General features: G+C 43.0%; 1 protein-coding gene across 1 annotated transcript in view; it reads right to left on the minus strand.

Moving 5' to 3' along the window:
• pla2g4ab (phospholipase A2, group IVAb (cytosolic, calcium-dependent)) overlaps nt 1-25594 on the minus strand; it is a 52531-nt gene that overhangs the window by 15495 nt on the left and 11442 nt on the right. Inside the window, 13 exon segments of the mRNA XM_024003691.2 lie at nt 6012-6077; nt 10215-10304; nt 10437-10574; nt 13006-13010; nt 13153-13189; nt 13192-13261; nt 13351-13532; nt 13535-13572; nt 14439-14575; nt 15913-16057; nt 23868-23905; nt 24296-24412; nt 24534-24682. Coding sequence (XP_023859459.1) covers nt 6012-6077; nt 10215-10304; nt 10437-10574; nt 13006-13010; nt 13153-13189; nt 13192-13261; nt 13351-13532; nt 13535-13572; nt 14439-14575; nt 15913-16057; nt 23868-23905; nt 24296-24412; nt 24534-24682 — 1212 coding nt within the window.

The following is a 25594-nucleotide window of genomic DNA, read 5'->3' on the forward strand; positions in this document are numbered from 1 at the left end:
AAGGAAGCTTATGTGGATAATTGAAGCAATCTCATCAGACATCAGTCACGAAGTTAAAGCTTGGTGCGCAAATGGGTCTTCCAAATGGACAATGACCCAAGCATACTTCCAACGGTGTGGCAAAATGGCTTAAGGACAACAAAGTCAAGGTATTGGAGTGGCCATCACAAAGCCCTACTTCAATCCCATAGAACATTTGTGGGCAGAACTGAAAAAGCATGTGCGAGCAAGGAGGCTACAAACTGACACAGTTAACCAGCTCTGTCAGGAGGAATGGGCCAAAATTCACCCAACTTATTGTGGGAAGCTTGTGGAAGGCTACCCGAAATGTTTGACCCAAGTTAAACAATTTAAAGGCAATGCTACCAAATACTAATTGAGTGTATGTAAACTTCTGACCCACTATGAATGTGATGAAAGAAATAAAAGCTGAAATAAATCATTCTCTCTGCTATTTTCTGACATTTCACATTCTTAAAATAAAGTGGTGATCCTAACTGACCTAAGACAGGGCATTTTTACTGGGATTAAATGTCAGGAATTGTTTAAAACTGAGTTGAAATGTACTTGGCTAAGGTGTATGTAAACTTCCGCTTCAACTGTAATTGATCAATCAATCAGTCACACACCTGAATACCCAGTATAATACTATCACATACAGTATATACTGTAAAGTAGGTATATTCAGTCTGATAGTACAAGGACTGGAGTTGTGACTGGAGTTGTGAACCTGTGCCTTTTTACTTACACATGACAAGCACCTTCCCTCTCTATCATCTCTCTCTCTCTCCTATAATCTTTCTCTATCATCTCTCTCTCTTTATATATAATCTCTCTCTATCATCTCTCTCTCATCTCTCTTTCTAATCTCTCTTTCTAATCTCTCTCTCTCTCTCTCTCTCTCTCTCTCTCTCTCTCTCTTCTCTCTTCTTTCTCTTCTCTCTCTTTCTCTCTCTCTCTTCTCTCTCTCTCTTCTCTCTCTCTTCTCTCTCCTCTCTCTCCACAACACTAACACCTACCACCTATAACAGAGATTGATCACCTCAGAGGCTAGCCACCACACATTCTGACCCACAACAGGTTTAACAGAGACAAAAAAAAATCCTCAGAGCCATTATTATACAAACACACCACATTAAAAAATCCTACAGTTAACTATAGAATACTACTGTAGTATCCTCAAACATGTAGTAACTTGAAATGTTGTTACAATGTGTAGTATACTGTAGAATACTATAGATAAATTCTAAGTATTATCCAAAAAAAAGCACTCAGGTAAATACTACAGTAATGTCCACAAACACTAGACTTTTTGATCAATATTAAATACTACAGTATTTATTTGAATATACCAGGCAATCTTGATGTGATTGGCCTGACTGAAACATGGCTTAAGCCTGATGAATTTACTCTGATAAATGAGGCCTCTCCTCCTGGTTACACTAGTGACCATATTCCCTGCGCATCCCACAAAGGCAGAGATGTTACTAACATTTACGATAGCAAATTTCAATTTACCAAAACAAAATGACTGCGTTTTCATCTTTTGAGCTTCTAGTCATGAAATCTATGCAGCCTACTCAATCACTTTTATAGCTACTGTTTACAGGCCTCCTGGGCTGTACATAGCGTTCCTCGCTGAGTTTCCTGAATTACTATCGGACCTTGTAGTCATGGCAGATAATATTAATATTTTTTGGGTGATTTTAATATTCACATGGAAAAGTCCACAGACCCACTCCAAAGGGCTTTCGGAGCCATCATCAACTCAGTGGGTTTTGTCCAACATGTCTCCGGACCTACTCACTGCCACAGTCATACTCTGGACCTAGTTTTGTCCTGTGGAATAAATATTGTGGATCTTAATATTTTTCCTTATAATCCTGGACTATCAGACCACCATTTTATTACATTTTCAATTGCAACCAATAATCTGCTTAGACCCCAACCAAGGATCTGTTACAGATCCCCCGGTACTGCTGCTCATTCGGTTCACCAGTTCCGGAGGTCGACGTCACCGGCCTTCTAGACTTCACTGAACTGGGAACATTATCCTCAACCCTGGACTGTCTTGTCTGATTACGCACACCTGGTTCCCATTTCATCTGATTAGTATGTTATATATGTACCCTCCGTTCCCCATTGTTCTTGTCGGTTATTGTTCCCATGTCCGTTGGTCGTATGAGTACCTCTGCGTTATTTCAGCTTCTGTGCTGCGTCTTTTGTGCATTGTGTATTACGGGTCTCGTTTCGTGTCTATCTATGAGCTTTACCCGAGGCTGTTTGTTTGGGTACACCCCAGTATTTTGTATACGTGTTTGGTTTGGGCATATTAAAAAACCCTTATTATGTATTCCTTCACCTGTCTCCAAATCCTTTATACCAGCGTGACAGAATAACTGACCAACAAATGGAGACAGCAGGAAAGACCGAGATGGCGACCATTGTAGGGACAGTACAGCACCACGAGGACTGTCTCTCCAGACTCGGTATCGCCATGGACAGTGTGCTGGCAACCATCCTGCACTTGGAGCGGAACGTGCGGTCTCCAGCACCAATTCTGGTACCAAATTCCACACCACAACCTACCTCCGTTCAATCGGAGCCGGTCCGTGGGATACCCCTGTCCCTCCCTGAGCACTTCGACGGCGAGCCAGCAAGATGCAAGGGTTTCCTTCTACAATGCGACCTGTACCTCGCTCGCTACGCCGAGGCTGTTTCCGGAAGAGACAGGGTTGCCACGATCATCTCGGCACTGACCGGACGGGTTCTGGACTGAGGTGCCGTGGTCTGGGAGACAGGCTGACCCGAGGTCGTCCTACAAGCGCTTCAACCTCCTCTTCCGCTCGGTGTTTGATCATCCTGTGGAGGGTCGAGAGGGGGGTGAGAGTGTACTCCGACTACGCCAGGGAGCTAGGACTGCCTCGGAGTTCACCCTTGAGTTCCGGACCATCGCGGCTTCCACCGGATGGAACGAGTTGGCTCTGGTCACCGTTTTCCGCAGCGGACTGCGGGAGGAGGTACAGCTGGAGTTAGCCTGCCGTGATGACAACCTGTCACTCGACCAGCTCATCAGCATTGGACAACCTCCTGCGGTCCCGAAGTAAACCTGCGCAGAATCCGCAGCACATGGCTACACCAGCTCCGTGGCCAGAGCCGATGGAGGTGGGCTCGGCACGTTTGCCCGAGGCAGAGCATACGCATCCCTTTGTATTCCCCTACAGTCGCCCATTCTGGTTCGAGGCCTGGATAATCGTCCAATAGGGACATTTATTTATAAAGCCCTTCTTACATCAGCTGATGTCACAAATTGCTGTACAGAAACCCAGCCTAAAACCCCAAACAGCAAGCAATGCAGATGTAGAAGCATCGTGGCTAGGAAAAACTCCCTAGAAAGGCCGGAACCTAGGAAGAAACCTAGAGAGGAACCAGGCTATGAGGGGTCCTCTTCCACCCGGCACAGCCAGTCCTCTTCTGGCTGTGCCGGGTGGAGAATATAACAGAACATGGCCAAGATGTTCATAGATGACCAGCAGGATCAGATAATAATAATCACAGTGGTTGTAGAGGGTGCAACAGGTCATCACCTCCGGAGTAAATGTCAGTTGGCTTTTCATAGCCGTGCATTCAGAGTATCTCCTTATCTCTGATAAGGGAAGAGAGCCGTGGATAAGGGGAGCGAGGTCATATCAGCTCACGTTAAGGGAAGTGGAACCATTTATTGCCCATATCACTTAGTTTCCTGACTTGCAATAAAGATACAATGTTTAGCGAGGAGGAGAAGACTCCACCCAAAGTGGGGTACATTTACCACCACTATTGTAAACATGTTTTTGTCGATTCAGCTGTTTGATCCTTTGGGAAGAATAAACTTGGTTTAAGCTTTCATAGTGTTCATCGAGTTCTTTGATAATTAGAACCTAACACCGGCTACCCGGATAAAGCACTAAATACACTTCAGTTAGTGCAAACCACGACTGCTAGAATCTTGACTAGAACCCAAAAATGTGATCATATTGCTCCAGTGCTAGCAACTCTACACTGGCTTCCTGTTAAGGCTAGGGCTGATTTCCAGGTTTTACTGCTAACCTACAAAGCATTACATGGGCTTGCTCCTACCTATCTCTCCGATTTGGTCCTGCCGTACATACCCACACGTACGCTACGGTCAGAAGACGCAGGCCTCCTAATTGTCCCTAGAATTTCTAAGCAAACAGCAGGAGGCAGGGCTTTCTCCTATAGAGCTAAATTTTTATGGAATGGTCTACCTATCCATGTGAGAGACGCAGACTCGATCTCGACCTATAAGTCTTTATTGAAGACTCATCTCTTCAGTAGGTCCTATGATTGAGTGTAGTCTGGCCCAGGGTTGTGAAGGTGAACGGAAAGGCACTGGAGCGATGAATCGCTCTTGCTGTCTCTGCCTGGCCTATTCCCCTCTCTCCACTGGGATTCTCTGCCTCTAACCCTATTACAGGGGCTGAGTCACTGGCTTACTGGTGCTCTTCCATGCCGTCCCTAGGAGGGGGGTGCCATTTGAGTGGGTTGAGCCACTGACGTGATCTTCCTGTCTGGGTTGGCACCCCCCTTGGATTCGTGATGTGGGGGAGATCTTTGTGGGCTATACTCAGCCTTGTCTCAGGGTAGTAAGTTGGTGGTTTGAAGAAATCCCTTTAGTGGTGTGGGGTTTGTGCTTTGGCAAAGTGGGAGGGGTTATATCCTGCCTGGTTGGCCCTGTCTGGGGGTATATTTGGATGGGGCCACAGTGTCTCCCGACCCCTCCCGTCTCAGCCTCCAGTATTTATACTGCAATAGTTTATGTGTCGGGGGGCTAGGGTAAGTCTGTTTTATCTGGAGTATTTCTCCTGTCTTATCCGGTGTCCTGTGTGAATTTAAGTATGCTCCCTCTAATTCCCTCTCTCTCCCTCCCCTACCGGAGGACCTAGGACCTGGGACCTTGCCTCAGGAATAACTGACCCGATGACTCCTTGCTGTCCCCAGTCCCCCAGGTCGTGCTGCTGCTCCAGTTTCAATTGTTCTGCCAGCGGCTATGGAACCCTGACCTGTTCACCGGACATGCTACCTTGTCCCGGACTTGCTGTTATCGACTCTCTCTCTCTACCAAACCTGCTGTCTCTAACTCTGAATGCTCGGCTATGAAAAGCCAACTGACATTTACTCCTGAGGTGCTGACCTGTTGCACACTCTACAACCACTGTGATTATTATTATTATTTGACCCTGCTGGTCATCTATGAACGTTTGAACATCTTGGCCATGTACNCCCAGTCCTAACTCCCTACAGGTTGTAGAAAAGAGCAGAATCCCTGAACGATCTGTTCAGACCCCAGTCCTAACTCCCTACAGGTTGTAGAAAATGTGCTCTTCTAGTATTTCTCCAGTAGGTTTCCTGAAGGAGAAATAATCGACTTCTATGTCAAAGATAATAAAACAAAAACACCACAGTAAATGCTATATTACAATCTGCAGAAACACTACATTAATTACTATATTATATACTACAGTTATATTTTACTACAGTATTTATACTATAGTTAACTGTAAATACTACATAATACAACAGTAACTAGTACAGTATTCACTATAGTATTTATACCATAGTAAGTATACTATAGTATTTTTTCATGTGGGCACAGAGACAGCCACGCTAGCTACATCTGCTAAGAACAACCACTGACAGCGAGTTGAACCTGATGCAACACGGTTGGTTTAATTGCCAGGGGGTGAAATTAAGTCTGATGCACTCGCTCAACTTATGTTCCAGCATGATGCATACATACATAAGAATGTGTTATAATTAAATAAAGGAAAGAGACGTAACGTATGAAAAATGCAGCGTCGGGGCGGTGACTTCCCAGAAKCAGTTTAAATACGTCAAAACAGAAGCTGATGCATTGCAGAGATTTGTTTCAACCAATAGACCATACAGTCCTTCAGGATTCTGTTAATTTCCTATGAATCGTTATGCTTCATGGGTATTGTAGTCCTCACCTTTCCGAGGCTCCTCGTCATTGTCCATACTCTCCTCCCCCACGATGTGTTGAGGTTTTATCTGTTCTGTGGGAAGAGACAAGGACATCTTCCTCAATCACACTTTCACTCACATCCAAGTCTTCAGTCACCATCTCAAAAACGCAGAGCTTATCATGGCCTAATCGCTGTCCAATTCACTTTCAATTGTTTATGCCCTACCTTTTTATAAACTAATGGCTTACATAACAAACACAATAAAACAATCGGCATATAACATAAATCAGTCAGTTCTTGGAATGTGTGTAGGCGTATATGTGTAGTCACTGCACTTGCAAGCTGGTATGTACTGTATTGTTGTGTAGGTGTGGGTGTTGGTGAATTACCGGTATGTGTGTGTGTGTGTGTGTGTGTGTGTATGTTGGTGAATTACCGGTGTGTGTGTGTGTGTGTTGGTGTGTTAAAAGGTAAAATAAAACCTCAACAGCCCATTAACCAAACATCTTCATAAGCCTTTATAAATAGTGACAGGAAGCTGAACATAATCTTTGTCTCCATTGAAGGGAATCACACCCTCATCTGAGAAACCCCAGGAGAAAGTTATTTTTGGAACCGATTGACGGGTGTGATGTGAGTTGGCATCAGGTACAGCTGTCACTCGCGTGTCACATAAAGCTGCGTAATAGGACTACAATGGGAGGTGCAGTTGGCTTGCGTTGTGCAGAGCAGACACGRCATATTGGAATGGGGACTGTGGGCTAACACATCAAATTGGAACTAAGCTTTTGAGATTAGCACAATAAGTGCCTCCAGGTATCAGTCACTGGGACAATGCTGTATGAGCTGCACTSTAAGTAGATACTAAAAAGGTGTATGCAGGGCTCTTAATTAAACATGTTCAATGGTAGCAGTAGTGCTCCCAACTWTAAAAAGTTAGGAGATWWAAAAARAAGTTTGAAAATATAACCTATATGWATTCTAGATACTTCTGAAGCATACACTACRTTACCAAAAGTATGTGGACACCTGCTCMTCRAACATCTCATTCTAAAATCATGGGAATTAATATGGAGTTGGTCCCCMCTTTGCTGCTATAAMATAATCAACTCATCTGGGAAGGATTTMCAGTTAAAAACAAATTTTTATTTACAATAACTGTCCCCAGTACCCCAGGTCGTGCTGCTGCTCCAGTTTCAATTGTTCTGCCAGCGGCTATGGAACCCTGACCTGTTCACCGGACATGCTACCTTGTCCCGGACCTGCTGTTTTCGACTCTCTCTCTCTACCAAACCTGCTGTCTCTAACTCTGAATGCTCGGCTATGAAAAGCCAACTGACATTTACTCCTGAGKTGCTGACCTGTTGCACACTCTACAACCACTGTGATTATTATTATTATTTGACCCTGCTGGTCATCTATGAACGTTTGAACATCTTGGCCATGTACTGTTATAATCTCAACCCGGCACTGTCAGAAGAGGACTGGCCACCCGTCAGAGCCTGGTTTYTTCCTAGGTTCCTGGCTTTCTAGGGAGTTTTTCCTAGCCACCGTGCTTCTACATATGCATTGCTTGCTGTTTGGGGTTTTAGGCTGGGTTTCTCTATAGCCCTTTGTGACATCGGCTGATGTAAAAAGGGCTTTATAAATACATTTGATTGATTGATTGATTGTATGCTGTAGTGTTAAGATCTCCCTTCAATGGAACTAAGGGGCCTAGCCCGAACCATGAACAACAGCCCCAGACAATTATTCCTCCTCCACCAAACTTTACAGTTGGCACTATGCATTGGAGCAGGTAGCTTTCTCCTGGCATCSGCAAAACCCAGATTAGTCCGTCGGACTGCCAGATGGTGAAGCGTGATTCATCACYCCAGAGAACGTTTTTCCACTGCTCCAGAGTCCAATGGCGACGAGCTTTACACCACTACAGCCGACACATTTGGTGATATAGGCTTGTGCACAGCTGCTCGGTCATGGAAACCCATTTTATGAAGCTCCCGATGAACAGTTCATGCACTGACGTTGCTTCCAGAGGCAGTTTGACTTGGTAGTGAGTGTTGCAACCGAGGACAGACGATTTTTACGCGCAACTCACTTCARAACTTGGCGGTCCCATTCTGTGAGCTTGTGTGGTCTACCACTTCACGGCTGAGCTGTTGTTGCTCCTAGACGTTTCTACTTCACAATAACAGCACTTACAGTTGACCGGTGCAGCTGTAGCAGGGCAGAAATTTTACAAACTGACTTGTTGGAAAGGTGGAATCCTATGATGGTGCCACGTTGAAAGTCAATGAGCCCTTCAGAAAGGCCATTCTACTGCCAATGTTTGTCTATGGAGAATGCATGGCTGTGTGCTCGATTTTATACATCTGTCAGCGAAGGGTGTGGCTGAAATAGCCGAATCCACTAATTTGAAGGGGTGTCCACATACTGTACTGTTGTATAGTGTATGTTGTGCCCAAGAAACTAATACAGTATATAACCATGTAAATACACGTGTTTATTATAAAAAGTGTTGATACAAATACCTGCCATTGAAATTAAAATGTTATTTGTGAAATGTTATGTTTCTACATCATGTAAAAACACTATTTTCCTATTGAGATGCATTACATTGAATCTTTTTAAGAGCATCAAGTGCAAGTCATCTGTCATTCATTAATTGCTATGATCCTGTCCCTTCCTTTCTGTGCCCCCAAATGTTAGGATATGCAGGTAAAGTTACCAGGTTGTTAGCTAGCTAGCCAATGAGGTAACATGACCGAACAAAGTGTAAACAACGTCGATGCGCAAGTAGTTTTATAGAACGGCCCACAACATGATTTATGAATGTAAAATGTAAAATGAGAAAAAAGTTGTGCCGATAATATGGGTCCGATCTTTTGAACTGTTTGGGCTAGAAACAAGCAGTGTTCGCTGTATTAATGGTGCAAGCATGACGCTAACGAATCTGTCGCTCGGAAAACAATGGCACAGCAAAGCCTTGTCATTACAACAATTATTATTAAATAAATAAAATAAAATGCTGAATTTTTTTCCCCTCGCACTGGTGCTTCCAAATGAAAACTCCAGGGGCCTCATTTATCAGAGGTGCGTGCGCACAAAAAAAGACTCCAAACGTTGCGTGCGACAGTTTCCCCGCAAAGGTTGTTATTTCTAAACTTGACGGGAAAGTGTGTGTATCTCCACGCAAATCTCAGACCATGAGTATGTAGAACTTCGAGTGGTTGATCTACTGTATTGCATTTTGGGGAAAATGTAGGTGTATTATTATTTTACATTTTAGTCATTTAGCAGACGCTTTTATCCAGAGCAACTTGCAGTATCGAGTGCATACATTTTTCATACTGGTCCGCAGTGGGAATGGAAACCCACAACCCTGGCGTTGTACGCGTCATGCTCTACCAACTGAGGCTAATAAAAACATTAAATGGTAGCGCTATTRATAAAACAGATCCACATGCCTTTCGTAAGAAGATCGTATAGCAGCATGTTGCAAATATATTTACTTTACTTTTATTATATATGTCTAAATTATAATCATATTAAACGGCATGTCTCTCCTTTTCTGACGTGACTGGTTTACACAACAAATATAAGGCTGTAGGTAGGATTCACTTTTAAATTGTTCGATAGACTATCAATCTTGCAGAACGCATAACCAGTGTTTGGCACACACTATAGGCTATAGTCACTACAAAAGATTGAAACATTCTGCCCACATCTCTACAAAAATGTGATCACATTTGCTGCCCGTGTGCTTTCTTAGAAACGGTCATGGCCCAGTTCCAACATCTCCAAACCATACAGAAAATGAGGATGTTCTTGTTATTATAAAAGGTGAATGGAGGGTGTTTTTCAGGCGGAAATTGTGACGCTTGTTTACGAGAGCAGAAGTATAGTATGGCTCTGATTTATCAATGAAAACATGTTTACGTATATATGTTGCGTGCGACAGTTTGATCCCAATCATTAGTTACACACGCAAATCCTAGGTTCTCCAAGTAGGCCAGAATGAGGCCCCATGTGGCATTAATTCATTGTATTGGTCCCACTTTAGAGATTGGTCCCACTTACAGCCCTGGGTGTACGTGCTGTATTAACTGTGGAGGAGACCAGGATTTGGTACTATATCTACACGGAAGGCATGACTTCATTGGGGTCAGGGTTCAGACGAGGTTGGGGTTAGGATTGGAGTGAAGGGAAGTGTGTGTGGTTTCTTACCAAGCTCTTCCTCCATGGTGCTCCCCCCGACTGTGTCTTTCACCCCCAGGACTCTGTTGAAGAGAATGGAGAAGGCACTGCCCCACACCCCTAGAGAGAGAAGCCACAACATCAATATAATGTAATGAATCATGAATATCATGTTTGACAGCTTATCATTTAATGAATCTCTTGAGAAAGAGCCATGAGGAAGTGCCAGGTATATTCAGAGTTTTTTCCTACCCATAAGGAAATGTAGTGGGTTCTCCTCATACCGCTTCACAGCGGTTCCCATGAAGAATTTGCTTCCAAAAAGGTCAGGAGTCATGAACGTTCCGTACTTTGCCATTCCAATCTCATATGGGCTGAACTCCACCCAGTCTGAAAAAAAACAACAGCATCCATTAATCAAAATCCAAACGGTGTATGTATGTCACTAACTAACGCTTTCATCAGGAGAGCACACGGTAAGTACAATGTCATTGGGAAAATGTTTACGCCTTTTCACAAGTCTGCAGTAAATATGCATTTATATGTATATGTTATGCAAAGAGGGTAACCCAGGTTTACAGTAACAGTACAAGCCAGGTATATCCTACATGACTACTTTAGTGACACAACAACATCCACACATACTTTAATAATGTTTGCATACTTTACTCATCTCACATGTTTATACTGTATTCTATTCTACTGGATTTTAGTCAATGCCACTCCAACATTGTCGTCCTAATATKTATATATTTCTTAATTCCATTATTTTACGTTTAGATKTGTGTATTGTTGTGAATTGTTAGATACTACTGCACTGTTGGAGCTRGGAAMACAAGCATTTCACTACTCGCTGCTATAACATCTGCTACATTTGTGTATGTGACCAATACAATTTGATTTGACATACAATACTATTAGGCACAACACGACACACTGTTTCATACATTATATGTTTGAGTTCCTCAGAACAACAATCACCTTTCAGCCTATTCTTGGAACTGGAGTAAGGAGGATAAGGTTACCACTGTGTGTTAGGTGGCAATATTTGAGCCTTTCTCTAGAATGGTGTGAAAGTATTTCCTTGTCACACCAGTGTTAAAAGGTGGGGGATTTACAGATAAAAGGAGTACCTGACTAACTGAAGCAATATTCTATTTTAGTTCATCTGCAAAATCGTCACACCCTGATCAGTTTCACCCGTCTTGTACTTGTCTCCACCACCCACTAGGTGTCTCCCATTTATCTCCATTATCTCCTGTATATTTATACCTGAATTCTCTGTTTGTCTGTTGCCAGTTTGTCTTGTCCCGTCAAGTCCTACAAGCGTGTTCCCGTCTTTCCTGTATTCTAGTTTTTGTTTTCTTAGTCTTCCCAGTTCTGACCTTTCTGCCTGTCCTGACCCTGAACCTGCCTGCCGTCCTGTACCTGCCTGACTCTGATTTGGATTTTGACCCCTTTGCCTGCCTTGACCTACTGATTGACCCTTTTGACCCTTTGCCTGCCTTGACCTACTGATTGCCTGCCCCATGTTCTGTAATAAATTGTGAGACTCGTATTATCCGCCTCCTGTGTCTGCATCTGGGTCTTTGCCTGAGTCCTGAAAATAATACACTATAGGCCAAGTTATGGGTCACAGTCCCCATAAGTCAGCAAACAGTCATGCGCTTAGTCAACCTAACAGGGGACAGGTTGGCCCGAAGAACTGTTTTGAGGTTAGTTTTAGGAACGAGAACTGATCCTTGATCAGGACTTGGGGGCATACCATAACCACATTGACCCCTACCTAACATTGCCCTCCCATGTTGTACTACTAAACCTACACATTGTTGACGTTCCTTCTCACACATCAGTATTAAAACTACAACTACAGGAATGCCTGTGGTCAATATGTTGTTACATTGCTGTTCTTTGTTCGTTTTTGCAATACCATTGGTTGTGCAATTTGTTATGCTTGACCACATCCATGCCTCCCTTTCTTTCAGTAACAGAGACTGTCACTATGGCTTTGTTGTAAATGAATGTAACTGGTCATATGCACAGTAGATAGCGACATTAATGGAGAACTTTTCAATGCTGTCTAATATCTGAAAGTCCCATTTGGATATCAGCCCACCATGACACATCAGTTGGTGGTAAACCAGAGACATGCATTGAGAGAGTTGGGCCAGTTTTTTAGAACGGACGCCATGTTAGCGCCTTTCTTMTCCAACTGTTGGTCATGTAACAATAGGACAGAACCTCCGACAGTTCCCTCTGAAATTAACCCGCTGTCAACAAGCAGAACAACGTATTTAATTGATTATAATGTGTATCCCAGTGTGTACAGTGTTGTGGTGTCAACAAATTGCATATCTGCTTACACTGGACATCTTCATTGGTTTAGAAAACTATCTGAAATAAACAGCGCAACGCGGAAGCGTCAATTATCACTTAGCAACGTCTACGGAGGAGAAAGTGGCGCTATCGGAACATTCAGACAGACACTGCATTGGCCCAACTCTCTCTCTCTATATATGACTGTGGTAAATTAGTGATGCTACAAGGAAATGTAGTGTACGGAAAATTTGAATGTGGGAGATAGGATCTCTGGTGACATATTATGCAAAACTGAATACCATACTCATTCTACTGGAGCCACACACACACACACACACACACACACACAACACACACAACACACACCACACACCACACCAACACACACACACACACACACAACACACACACACACACACACACACACAACACACACACACACCACACAAACACCCCAAATAGGCTCATTCAGAACTTGGATCATCCATTCAAACTACGTGACCAGCACTGCGAACACACAACCACACTACGTGCATGAACTCCTCACAGAAATGCTACGCTTTGTTGAACAACTGAGAGGAGCCTCAGAGCCACCCTGGGCTTGTGGTCTACTGTAATCAACACACACACCACACACTCACTGACCTGCAACATGAGCTCGGATACATCCGGTTTGACGTGCAGACGGTAAACAGAGGGAGGGGACACTGGGCCTCGTTTACCTTCTCATGCAACTCACTCAGCTTTGTGTCCATTCTCTGATGAAAACAGAGAAACACTTTAGGAGTCAGGGCTCTTGAAGACGGAGAGAGAGAAAAATGAAAACAGATGCCTGCGGTCCTCTCACCGCAGGAATGAGTGTCTCTCCGATGAGCATGCCGAAGATGTCTGTGAAGGTGACGGGCTGTCCGTTGGCCTTCTTGCTCCACAGAGCCTGGATGTAGTTGGTGATGTGCTGGGGCAGCAGCAGTCTCAGAGGGTTACTGCTCACACTCTTCATCAGCTCTGCATTGATCTCCTTAGGCCCTTAGAGGGGAACTCTGGGTGGGAGAACAGGGTTGACATGTACCTGGGGGGAGATAGGGAGGAGAAAGTGAGGGAGGGAGGAGGGAGATAGTGAGGGAGAGATAGAAGAGGGAGAGATAGAGGAGGGAGAGGTAGAGGAGAGATAGAGGGAGGTAGAGGGAGGGAGAGGTAGAGGGAGGGAGAGGTAGAGGAGGAAGAGGGAGGGAGAGATAGGGGAGGGAGAGGTAGAGGAAGAAGACGGAGGGAGAGGTAGAGGGAGGGGGAGATAGAGGGGAGGGAGAGGTAGAGGAGGAAGAGGGAGGGAGAGGTAGAGGGAGGGAGAGATAGAGGGAGGGAGAGGTAGAGGAAGAAGAGGGGGGGGAGAGTGAGTGAAGGTGGGAGGGAGTGAGGGAGATAGGGGGAAGGAGACAGAGGGAGGGAGAAAGATAGTGATGCAGCAAAACAAACATGGAAATCACTACTTCTCTGAACTATAGCCACAGTCTTATCCGTAGACAATTCCAACATAAAAACACTGGGCAAACATTGATGCAGAGGTAGATACTGTAGGACGAGAGAAGTGGGAGGGAGGAGATGTTTTATTTATTTTATCTTAGCAAGTCAGTTAAGAACACATTCTTATTTTCAATGATGGCCTAGGAACAGTGGATTAACTGCCTTGTTCAGGGGCAGAACAACAGACTTTTACCTTGTCAGCTCGGGGATTCGATCTTGCAACCTTTCGGTTACTAGTCCAATGCTTTAACCACTAGGTTACCTCCCGCCCCATGGAGGAGAGAAGTGAGAGGGAGGAGTGGGAGGAGAGGAGTGGGAGGGAGGGAGGGAGGAGAGGAATGGGAGGGAGGAGAGGAGTGGGAGGGAGGGTTTGTGAAAGAGAGCATGGTATAAACAGATGAAAAGATGACTGACCAGGTGGATCCAGAGAGGCCAGCGATGTAGGTGGCACAGTCCAGGACCCCAGACTCATACAGGGCCTTCACCACCCCAGAGAACCCCACCATGGCCCTGAAGCCTCCCCCTGAACCCACTATGGCTATCACCGGCACCTGCACAGACAGACACATGCAGGAAGAGATAGGAATGGATTTTACAATAAAATGCATACCCTGTTATAACATGACTCCTTGAGATTCATAGCAGAACTGTCAGAAACCCCTACTTCCTTATGTTACTTCCCTCATTCTGTCTACAGTAGATGATTGTTATTGTATCACTCTACCTCCATGTACTGTATTTCCTGGGCTTCTTTCCAACTCTGCACTGACTTCTCTGAACTAGAGCCACAGTCTTATCCGTAGACAATTCCAACAAATATTCAGACCACGCTGACACAACAACTGCACAGGATTCATCATGGTGTGTGTGAGACAGTGTATTGACTGATTGAGTCTGTAATGTACCACAGCATGTGTTTTAAAGGCAGTGTATGGTGTGTGTGAGACAGTGTGAGTTGTTGGCCTATGCCCTCTCACCCTGGCTGTGCCCCTACCCAGTCATGTGAAATCCATCGATTAGGGCCTAATTAATTCATTTAAATTGACTGATTTCCTCATATGAACTGTAACACAGTAACATTTTTGAAATTGCTGCATGTTGCATCTATATTTTTGTTCAGTATACATAGTTTAGGCGTTCCGGAGCCTGGAGTGTTTTTTCCCGCAGGCCAGATTGAATGGCCTCCCCTGCTCTAGACAGTAGTATTTAATAGCCCCAGTGGGAATGCAGTGTGGCAGCTCAGCAGCTCTGCAGCAGTACTGTTATGTGGTGGGTTATTATCTCATCATGGCTGGTAGCTTCCGGACCATGTGAGGACACAGGCAGGCAGGAAGGGCCTACAGTAGCTGGCCAGAGGTGAGGGTACACACTACAACTAGGAACACAAGGCCAAAACCAGTCACAGAAACACAGCCCAGTCCAACCAGGGGAGGAATGCAGAACTCAGAAGTTGAACAGGCCCTGAGAGCTCTCGGTCTAAGAGGAAGTTAGCGGCGACAAAGTGATCACATGTTGGAATACTAACAGATCTAACTGTGTGAATGTGGTGCATGTGTATATACAGCATATAAAAAAGGGTGTTGTTTGCTAATATCAGCTCTTGTCTACGAACTTCACCACTATGCTAAGCAATACTGCAGGGTAAGCCCACTTTCTATGGCAATATATATTTTATTTAGCCCATGGCTATTATATTGCCATGCCATTTTGGAGTGGTTACCATTCTATGACGCATTAAACCTGCAATGCACCCTAATAAATTAGGTATTACATGGCAAACACTGCATTTGAATCTAAGACCAAAATTATAAATTATTTAAAAAATGACACTGTGGCTGGACGTAGGCCGCTCTTAGAGCCTGGGCCCACAGTACTCGGGGATGCCCACCTCCTGAGGGGTGCTGGGGAGGAAGCGAGGCTTCTCCATGTCTAGCAGCTTCTTGATGCCCAACGTCACCTTCTCTCTGCGGGCCTGTCTGAACAGTTTCTCCTTGTCACACAGGGCCAGGCTGAACCGCAGGTCCAAGTTAGTACTGTAGACAAAGACACACAACAGATAAAACAATGACAGAGATATTTCACTGGATGTATAAATATAAAAATTGCGTTGTTAAGGAGTGCAAAGGTGAATTGAGTTATTGCACATGCGCATTTCACAGAGTAGGCGTTCCCTAACGGAAATATGGAGATGTTGGGGCAGCAGGTAGCCTAGTGGTTAGAGTGTTGGGCTAGTAACCGAAAGGTTGCTAGATTGAATCCCTGAGCTGACAAGGTAAAAATCTGTTGTTCTTCCCCTGAAAAAGGCAGTTAACCCACTGTTCCTATGCCATCATTGTAAATAAGAATTTGTTCTTAACTGACTTGCCTAGTTATTATATAAAGATGTATGCTAGAACGGGCCAATAGGATCTAAGTAGCTCATGCTTGGCTCTGCCCACCTCCTTGCTTGTTCTGCCCACTATGACTCATCTGTTCCCATTGGAAATGACAGGCTGTGGTCTATCTTGGTTTGGTTATAAAAAAATATTTGGTTCCATTTCGAGTGCTTAGTTGAACATGTGCCACTAGGACATTATTTATAGGACACCTGGAGATTATTATCCCAAGTACAAAATATTATTCATTTTTTTCTCAAAGTAAGAAAAGCTATTCAAGAATTGACTACATTTATAATTCAAAAAATGCATTCAACAATTTACTGGATTAAAAAAWRTTTAATATAGTGATATCTGATCATTTTCTGATATCATGTTTAATTACACCAATAGAAAATTCACTTAGCAACAGAGTTTGGAGAATGAACAGAGCTCATCTTCTGGATCTGAAATGTTATAATACGTAATTGAAAAAAATAAAAACCTTTACCATTACAAATGTTGACATAGAGGACAGAGAAAAGCTGACCTCTGATATAATTTGGGATGCCTTTAAGGCGTACATTAGGGGAATGATAATCTCATACTCGGCAAAAGTTWAATTTTTTAGAAGTTGATTTAGAAATTGAAATTAAAGAAAACAAATCACTATCTTAGAAAAAGGTAAAGAAGAAAATAAAATGTCTGAACTTCAGCAGGAATACGATATTTAACTTCTGAAGAGAGCCAACAAATACAGGTTAAACTCAAATAAAGCACACTACTTAATGGCAAATAAACCTGGTAAATATCTCACAGCTCTCACAAAAATGAATACATCCTAAATGAGTTATCATTTTCTAAATCTCCCGAGAGAGATACAAAAGCGGTAATTTATACGGGCAAAAAAAATTAATAGAATAAAAAGGCAAGTTTTACATCTTCCTAAGTCTGAGGGTGGTTTTAACCTTCCAGACTTGGAATTGTATCAACTTGCTACCCAGGGCTTTTACTAGCGACATATAGTTAAATGCACTAGAGAGGAAGAATGGGAACGTATTGAAGATGTGCATGCTCATCCCCAGAATATTTTGATGTATCTATTTTCAAAGGATAAAGCTAAGAGGATTAACAACTCTATAGTTAAGAACACTATACAAATATGGATGAAAATGAAACATATTCTACAAGAACCAATATTACTTCCTAAAAACACAACCTTATGGAAAAATACTTGGATAGCTTTTCAGAATTCACTAATAAATTGGTCCACATGGAAAACTAAATGCATAGAAAACGTAAATTACTTGGTAACAGGAAATAYATTTATTTACATGACAGAATTAAAAAGTACTTTTTGACTGACAAACATAGAAACGGTTGTTTCAAATACATGCAACTTAAAGTTACATATCACAAAATGTAAATTTGAAATCTTTTGGACATCAGAGCAACCTTGAGGGAATCTTATTTTGAGTCAGAAAATGACATTCATATGATTGGGAAGAGAACATAGCCAACTGACAATCTCTTAGAAAAAACATAAACTATTCGAACCAAGACTTAAAAATAACTGATGTTGGCACAAGATGGAGGGAAAGTTGGCGCATAACTAATGAAATGACAGTTAATGAAAATGTACACGTAATCCAGCATAAACTAATGTATAGAATGTATTATACAAGAGATACAATTCACAAATCCTACAGCACAACGGCAGCGTATTGTCTGAAGTGTAACTCTAACAATGACTCAATAATCAATGCTTTCTCGGAATGCTATAAAGTCCGGAAGTTGTGGGAGGAGTGAGAAAGTTGACTGTCAAATCAAATCAAACTTTATTTGTCACATGCGCCAAAAACAACAGGTGTAGACCTTACCATGAAATTCTTACTTACAAGCCCTTAACCCACAATGCAGTTCAAGAAAGAGTTAAGAAAGTATTTACCAAATAAACTAAAGTAAAATAACAATAACGAGGTCATTTTGTACATGTAGGTAGGGGTAAAGTGACTATGCATAGATAATAAACAGCGAGTAGCAGCAGTGTAAAAACAAATGGAGGGGGGGTATAAATTCTGCATTTCCTGCACTCATTTGAGATCATTTCCACACTGCCACGATATGGGCAAAAATACTAAACATTTTAACCAAATGTTGCAATTGCGATTTAGATCAAAACACTTGGGTGAACTTTTGGATACCGGTATATAGTAAAATACGGTTTACCGCCCAGCCCTATGCAGCTGTAGAACTTTTTGAGAATCTGGGGACCCATGTCAAATCTTTTCAGTCTCCTGGGGGGGAAAAGGTGTTGTCATGCCCTCTTCACGACTGTCTTGGTATGTTTGGAACATGTTAGTTTGTTGGTGATATTCTCAAAAAGTTCTACAGCTGCATAGGGCTGAGCGGTAAACCGTATTTTACTATATACGGTATCCAAAAGTTCACCCAAGTGTTTCTACACTAGAGCCCCGTCGATGTTAATGGGGGCCTGTTCGGCCCACCTTTTACTGTAGTCCATGATGAGCTCCTTTGTCTTGCTCACATTGGGGGAGAAGTTGTTGTCCTGGTACTCGCTGACCCCCTCCCTATAGGATGTCTCATCATTGTCGGTGACCAGGCCTATCACTGTTGTGTCTTCAGCAAACTTAATGATAGTGTTTGTGACGTGTTTGGCCATGCGGTCGTGGGTGAACAGGGAGTACAGGAGGGGATCAGCGTGGCAGACGTGTTGTTGCCTACCCTTACCACCTGGGTGCGGCCCGTCATGAAGAACAGGATCCAGTTGCAGAGGGAGGTATTTAATGCCAGGGTCATTAGCTTAGTGATGAGCTTTGTGGGCACTATGGTGTTGAACGCTGAGCTGTAGTCAATGCACAGTATTCTCACATAGGTGTTCCTTTTGTCCAGGTGGGAAAGGGCAGTGTGGAGTGAGATTGAGATTGCATCATCTGTGGATCTGTTGTGAATTGGAGTGGGTCTAGGATATCCGGGATGATGCTGTTGATGTGAGCCATGACCAGCCTTTCAAAGCACTTCATGGCTAATCATTTAGGCAGGTTACCTTCGCTTCCTTTGAGCACAGGGACTATGGTGGTCTGCTTGAAACATGTAGGTATTACAGACTTGGTCAGGGAGTGGTTGAAAGTGTCAGTGAAGACACTTGTCAGTTGGTCTGCGCATGCTTTGACTACACGTCCTGGTAATACGTCTGACCCCGCGGCTTTGTGAATGTTGACCTGTTTAAAGGTCTTGCTCACATCGGCTACCGAGAGCGTTATCACATAGTTGTTCGGGACAGCTGGTGCTCTCATGCATGCTTCAGTGCTGCTTGCCTCGAAGTGAGCATAAAAGGCATTTAGCTCGTCTGTTAGGCTCGCATCACTGGGCAGCTCGCGGCTGGGTTTCCCTTTGTAGTCGGTAATAGTTTTCAAGCCCTGCCACATCCGACGAGCGTCAGAGCCGGTGTAGTAGTATTCAATCTTAATCCTGTATTGACGCTTTGCCTGTTTAATGGTTTGTCTGAGGGCATAGCGGGATATCTTGTAAGCGTCCAGACTAGTGTCCTGCTCATTGAAAGAGGCAGCTCTAGCCTTTAGCTCGATGCAGATGTTTCCTGCTGGTAGAAATGAGGTAAAACGGATTTAAGTTTGCCTGCATTAAAGTCCCTGGCCACTTGGAGCGCCGCTTCTGGATGAGCATTTTCTTGTTTGCTTATGGCCATATACAGCTTGTTGAGTGCGGTCTTAGTGGCAGTATCAGTTTGTGGTGGTAAATAGACGGCTAGGAATAATATAGATGAGAACTCTCTTGGTAGATAGTGTGGTCTACAGCTTATCATAAGGTACTGTACTTCAGTCATATGGTTCTCAATCAGAGGAGATGAAAACCACCTGCCTCTAATTGAGAACCATATCAGGTCACCCATTAACCAACATAGAAACACATAACATAGAATGCCCACCCACACTCACGCCCTGACCGACTAACACATACAAAAACAACAGAAAACAGGTCAGGAACGTGACATGCTAACAGTCAGTATCTGGATAATATGTGTGAAATGCCTTGATAATGTATGTGATATCAACAGAAAAGTATATTTTCTGGGTGATTTAAATATTGACTGGCTATCATCAAGCTGCACACTCAGGAAAAAACKTCAAACTGTAACCAGTGCCTTCAACCTGGATCAGGTTGTCAGTCAACGTACCAGGGTAGTTACAAACAGCACAGGAATTAAATTATCAACATGTATTGATCACATCTTTACTAATGCTGCAGATATTTGCTTTAAAGCAGTATCCAAATCCATAGGATGCAGTGATCACAATGTAATAGCCATATCTAGGAAAACCAAAGTTCCAAACGCTGGGCCTAATGTAGTGTATAAGAGGTCATATAATACGTTTTGTAGTGATTCATATGTTGATGATGTAAAGAATATTTGCTGGTCTGTGGTGTGTAATGAGGAGCAACCAGACGCTGTACTTGACACATTTATGAAACAACTTATTCCAGTTACTAATAAGCATGCACCCATGCATGCACCCATAAGACAATGACTGTAAAAACTGTTAAATCCCCTTGGATTGATGAGGAATTGAAAAAATGTATGGTTGAGAGGGATGAAGCATGAGGTATGGGAGGCCAACTGATTGGCAAATGTACTGCAAATTAAGATATCATGTAACTAAACTAAATAAAAATAAACTACACTATGAAACAAAGATAAATTATATAAAGAATGATAGTAAAACGTTTTGGGGCACCTTATATGAAATTTTGGGGAAAAAAGACAACTCGGCTCCTTCATTCATTGAATCAGATGGCTCATTCATCACAAAGCCCACTGATATTGCCAACTACTTCAATTACTTTTTAATTGACGAGATAAGCAAACTTAGGGATGACATGCCAGCAACACACGCTGACACTACACATCCAAATATATCTGACCAAATTATGAAAGACAAGAATTGTACTTTTGAATTCCGTAAAGTCAGTGTGGAAGAGGTGAACAAATTATTGTTGTCTATCAACAATGACAAGCCACCGGGGTCTGTCATTCTGGATGGAAAATTACTGAGAATAAAAGCAGACGATATTGCCACTCCTATTTGCCACATCTTCAATTTAAGCCTACTAGAAAGTGTGTGCCCTCAGGCCTGGAGGGAAGCTAAAGTCATTCCTCTAACCAAGAATAGTAAAGCCCCCTTTACTGGCTCAAATAGCCGACCAATCAGCCTGTTACCAACCCTTAGTAAACTTCTGGAAAAAAWTTGTGTTTGACCAGATACAACACTATTTCACAGTAAACAAATTGACAACAGAATTTCAGCATGCTTATGGGGAAGGTCACTCAACAAGCACAGCACTTGCACAAATGACTGATGATTGGTTGAGAGAAATTGATGATACAATGATTGTGGGGACTGTCTTGTTAGACTTCAGTGCAGCTTTTTACATTATCGATCATAGTCTGCTGCTGGAAAAATGTATGTGTTATGGCTTTACACCCCCTGCTATAATTTGGATAAAGAGTTACTTGTCTAACAGATCACAGAGGGTGTTCTTTAATGGAAGCCTCTCAAATATAATCCAGATAAAATGAGGAATTCCCCAGGGTAGCTGTTTAGGCCCCTTGCTTTATTCAATTTTTACTAACGACATGCCACTGACTTTGAATAAAGCCAGAGTGTCTATGTTTGCGAATGACTCAACACTATACACGTCAGCTACTACAGCGACTGAAATGACTGCAACACTCAACAAAGAGCTGCACTTAGTTTCAGAGTGGGTGGCAAGGAATAAGTTAGCCCTAAATGTTTCTAAAACTAAAAGCATTGTATTTGGATCAAAACACTCACTAAACCCTAAACCTCAACTAAATCTTGTAATAAATAATGTGGAAATTGAGCAAGTTGAAATGACTAAACTGCTTGAAGTAACCCTAGATTGTAAACTGTCATGGTCAAAACTATTGATGCAGTAGTAGCTAAGATGGCGAGAAGTTTGTCTATAATAAAGCGATGCTCCGCCTTCTTAACAACACTATCAACAAGACAGGTCCTACAGGCCCTAGTTTTGTCGCACCCTGACTACCRTTCAGTCATGTGGTCAGGTGCCACAAAAAAGGACTAAGGAAAATTGCAATTGGTTCAGAACAGGACAGCACGGCTGGCCCTTGGATGTACACAGAGAGCTAATATTAATAATATGCATGTCAATCTCTCCTGGCTGAAAGTGGAAGAGAGATTGACCTTATCACTACTTTTTATTTATGAGTGGTATTGACATGTTGAATGCACCGAGCTGTCTGTCTAAACTACTGGCACACAGCTAGGACACCCATGCATACCCCACAATACATGCCACAAGAGGTCTCTTCACAGTCCCCAAGTCCAGAACAGACTATGGGAGGCACACAGCACTACATAGAGCCATGACTACATGGAACTCTATTCCACACCAAGTAACTGACGCAAGCAGTAACATTTGATTTAAAAAACAGATAAAAAAACACCTTATGGAACAGCGGGGACTGAGAAGCAACACAAACATTGGCACAGACACATGCATACACACACACACACACACACACACGATAACATACACACTATACATTAACATGGATTTAGTACTGTAGATATGTGGTAGTGGTGGAGTAGGGGCCTGAGGGCACACAGTGTGTTGTGAAATCTGTGAATGTGTTGTAATGTTTTTAGAATTGTATAAACTGCCTTAATTTTGCTGGACCCCAGGTTGAGTAGCTGCTGCTTTGGTAGCATCCATAATAAATACACATTCAGTTGTGTAATTACATATCAACAACAGCTTTAAAACATCAAATATTTTCCCATATGGAAACAGACATGTAGTAGACCTCTTGGTCAGCAATGGTGATTGATTTTATGTACTGTAGGTTACTATGTACGCATGACTGTAAGTCACTTTGAATAAAAGCCTCGCTCCAAGATGGTCTGGTCTGAGACAGACCTACTGAGACAAACACACCCAAGACCTCTGACGTCCTACCTCCAAAACATGCCAAACATATCCTTCCCTTCATCTGAAGCAACAGCCCTTTGTGATGCAGTACAGTAAATCTAAGCCATGTGTTTACTGAAAACAGTTACAGTCTTTAAAAGTAGAAAGAAATGTACTTATCACTCTTGTGTGGGTTAAATAGATTGACGTGAATTCCTGTGTTTGTTTAACCTGAGTCTAAAGTATTGTTCCACCCAGTGCTACAGTTTTAAGGGTTATTATCTGGCTGTGTGCTTATTTTTTTACATGGAGAGAGAGATGCCAATAAAGCAATTTTAATTTGAGAGAGAGGCCTTCAGGTGAACCAGAGAAGCCACAGTGTTTAAGATAGCATCTGTAAACAAGACAGGCTTCCTGACAGACAGACACGAGGAGAGGAAAGGAGATGAGAGGAGAGGGGATGAGAGGAGAGGAGAAATAATGAAAGTGTACCTACCAGACCTCCAGGGCCATCTCTAAGTACACATTGGTTGCCTGTAAAAACAACACAAAGACGCTGTGGTTATTGTAGAAGAGAAAACATTGATTAATATGTCAACTGCAAAACACAATGGGATAGAATACAACATTCACAAGCAGAGGGAGGAGGGATGAGAGGAGGAGGGTGATGAGAGGAGAGAAGGGGGAGAGATGCAGGTGGGTAGGCTACAGTAAGGAAGAGGGGGGGGGTGAATAGATAGAGGGAAACAAAGAAAAGAGAGGGATATTCAGGAAGAAAAAAAAGATGAGAAGAGAGGAAAAACTCTTATAGATAAGTCATCACTCAACAGACAACTACAGTCTGGTGAGAGCGAATGTATTTCAGACACACTTTCCGCTGTAGGTTAATGTAGTTACTACAGACAGAAAATATAGAGAGCTTACTTTGCCGATAAGAAAAGGCACCGTCTCCGTCTGACCAGTTTTCAACATTTTGGAGATGTTGTACGACGCAGTCCCAAGTTTCTCATCCATCACGTAATTGGCATCCATTAACGTTATCTGATTGAGTAGTAAAGCACCAACAAACAAGCTTCAGGTAACCATTGTACTGTAGTGGACTGGGCCTGACATAAAATGAGTTACATTTGACTGTTTTGATTTTACTAGACTTTTTGTTCACCTCCAGAAAGTTCTCCTGGTTTGGGTCTAGTATGAAGTCAAAGGTTTCGTTCCATTCAGGGTTGATGTCGTTGTCTATGTGGCGCGTTCGTTTCCTGCTCTCGGGGGAAGTTGGGATGAACAGCTCCACATAGGGGTCAGGAGTGTCCACTGCAGACACAAACAMACAAATGTATGTGTTACATACAGTACATGAGAAATGGACTACAGGAAACGGAGGGCCGAGCACGCCCATATCCACATAGTATTGCACAGTTCCTGTCTTCATGTTATTCTGTATTTTTCCATCATGAGAAAGGCMCATGGCCCTGAAACTGTTAACAATGTCTCAAGTCAGCTATGTTGCATAACACATACATCCACACAAGCCAACAGCAAATAATATTCCATCACATATGATATGGTAAGGGCTATAGTGTATAACTCAGAACCTCACAATAGACAGGGCTGTAGTGGACAGATCGAGAGCTTCAAGTTCTTCAGTGTCCACATCACTAAGGAATTGTCATGGTCCACACACACAAACACAGTCATGAAGAGGGCACGACAATGCTTCTTCCTCCTCAGGACCAGAAAAGATTTGGCATGGACCCTCAGATCCACAAAAAGTTCTACAGCTGCACCCTTGAGAGCATCTTGACTGGCTGCATCACCCCTTGGTATGGCAACTGCTTGGCATCTGACCGCAAGGCGCTACAGAGGGTAGTGCATAYGGCCCAGTACAGCACTGGGGCCGAGCTCCCTGCTATCCAGGACCTCTATACCAGGCGGTGTCAGAGGAAGGGCCTAAAAATTGTCAAAGACTACAGCCACCCAAGTCATAGACTGTTCTCTCCACTACCACACGCTAAGCGGTACCAATGTACCAAGTCTGGAGCCAACAGGACCMTGACCAACATCTAAGACTGCTAAACAATTAGTTAAATAGTTTACTAATAGTTACCCGGACTATCTGCATTGACCCGTTTTGCACTAACTCTTTTGACTCACATACACTGCTGCTACTGTCCTGTTGCCTAGTCACTTTATCTCTACCTATATTTACATATCTACCTCAATTAC

Source organism: Salvelinus sp. IW2-2015, linkage group LG16 (assembly GCF_002910315.2).
Source record: "Salvelinus sp. IW2-2015 linkage group LG16, ASM291031v2, whole genome shotgun sequence".
NCBI classification, from domain to species: domain Eukaryota; kingdom Metazoa; phylum Chordata; class Actinopteri; order Salmoniformes; family Salmonidae; genus Salvelinus; species Salvelinus sp. IW2-2015.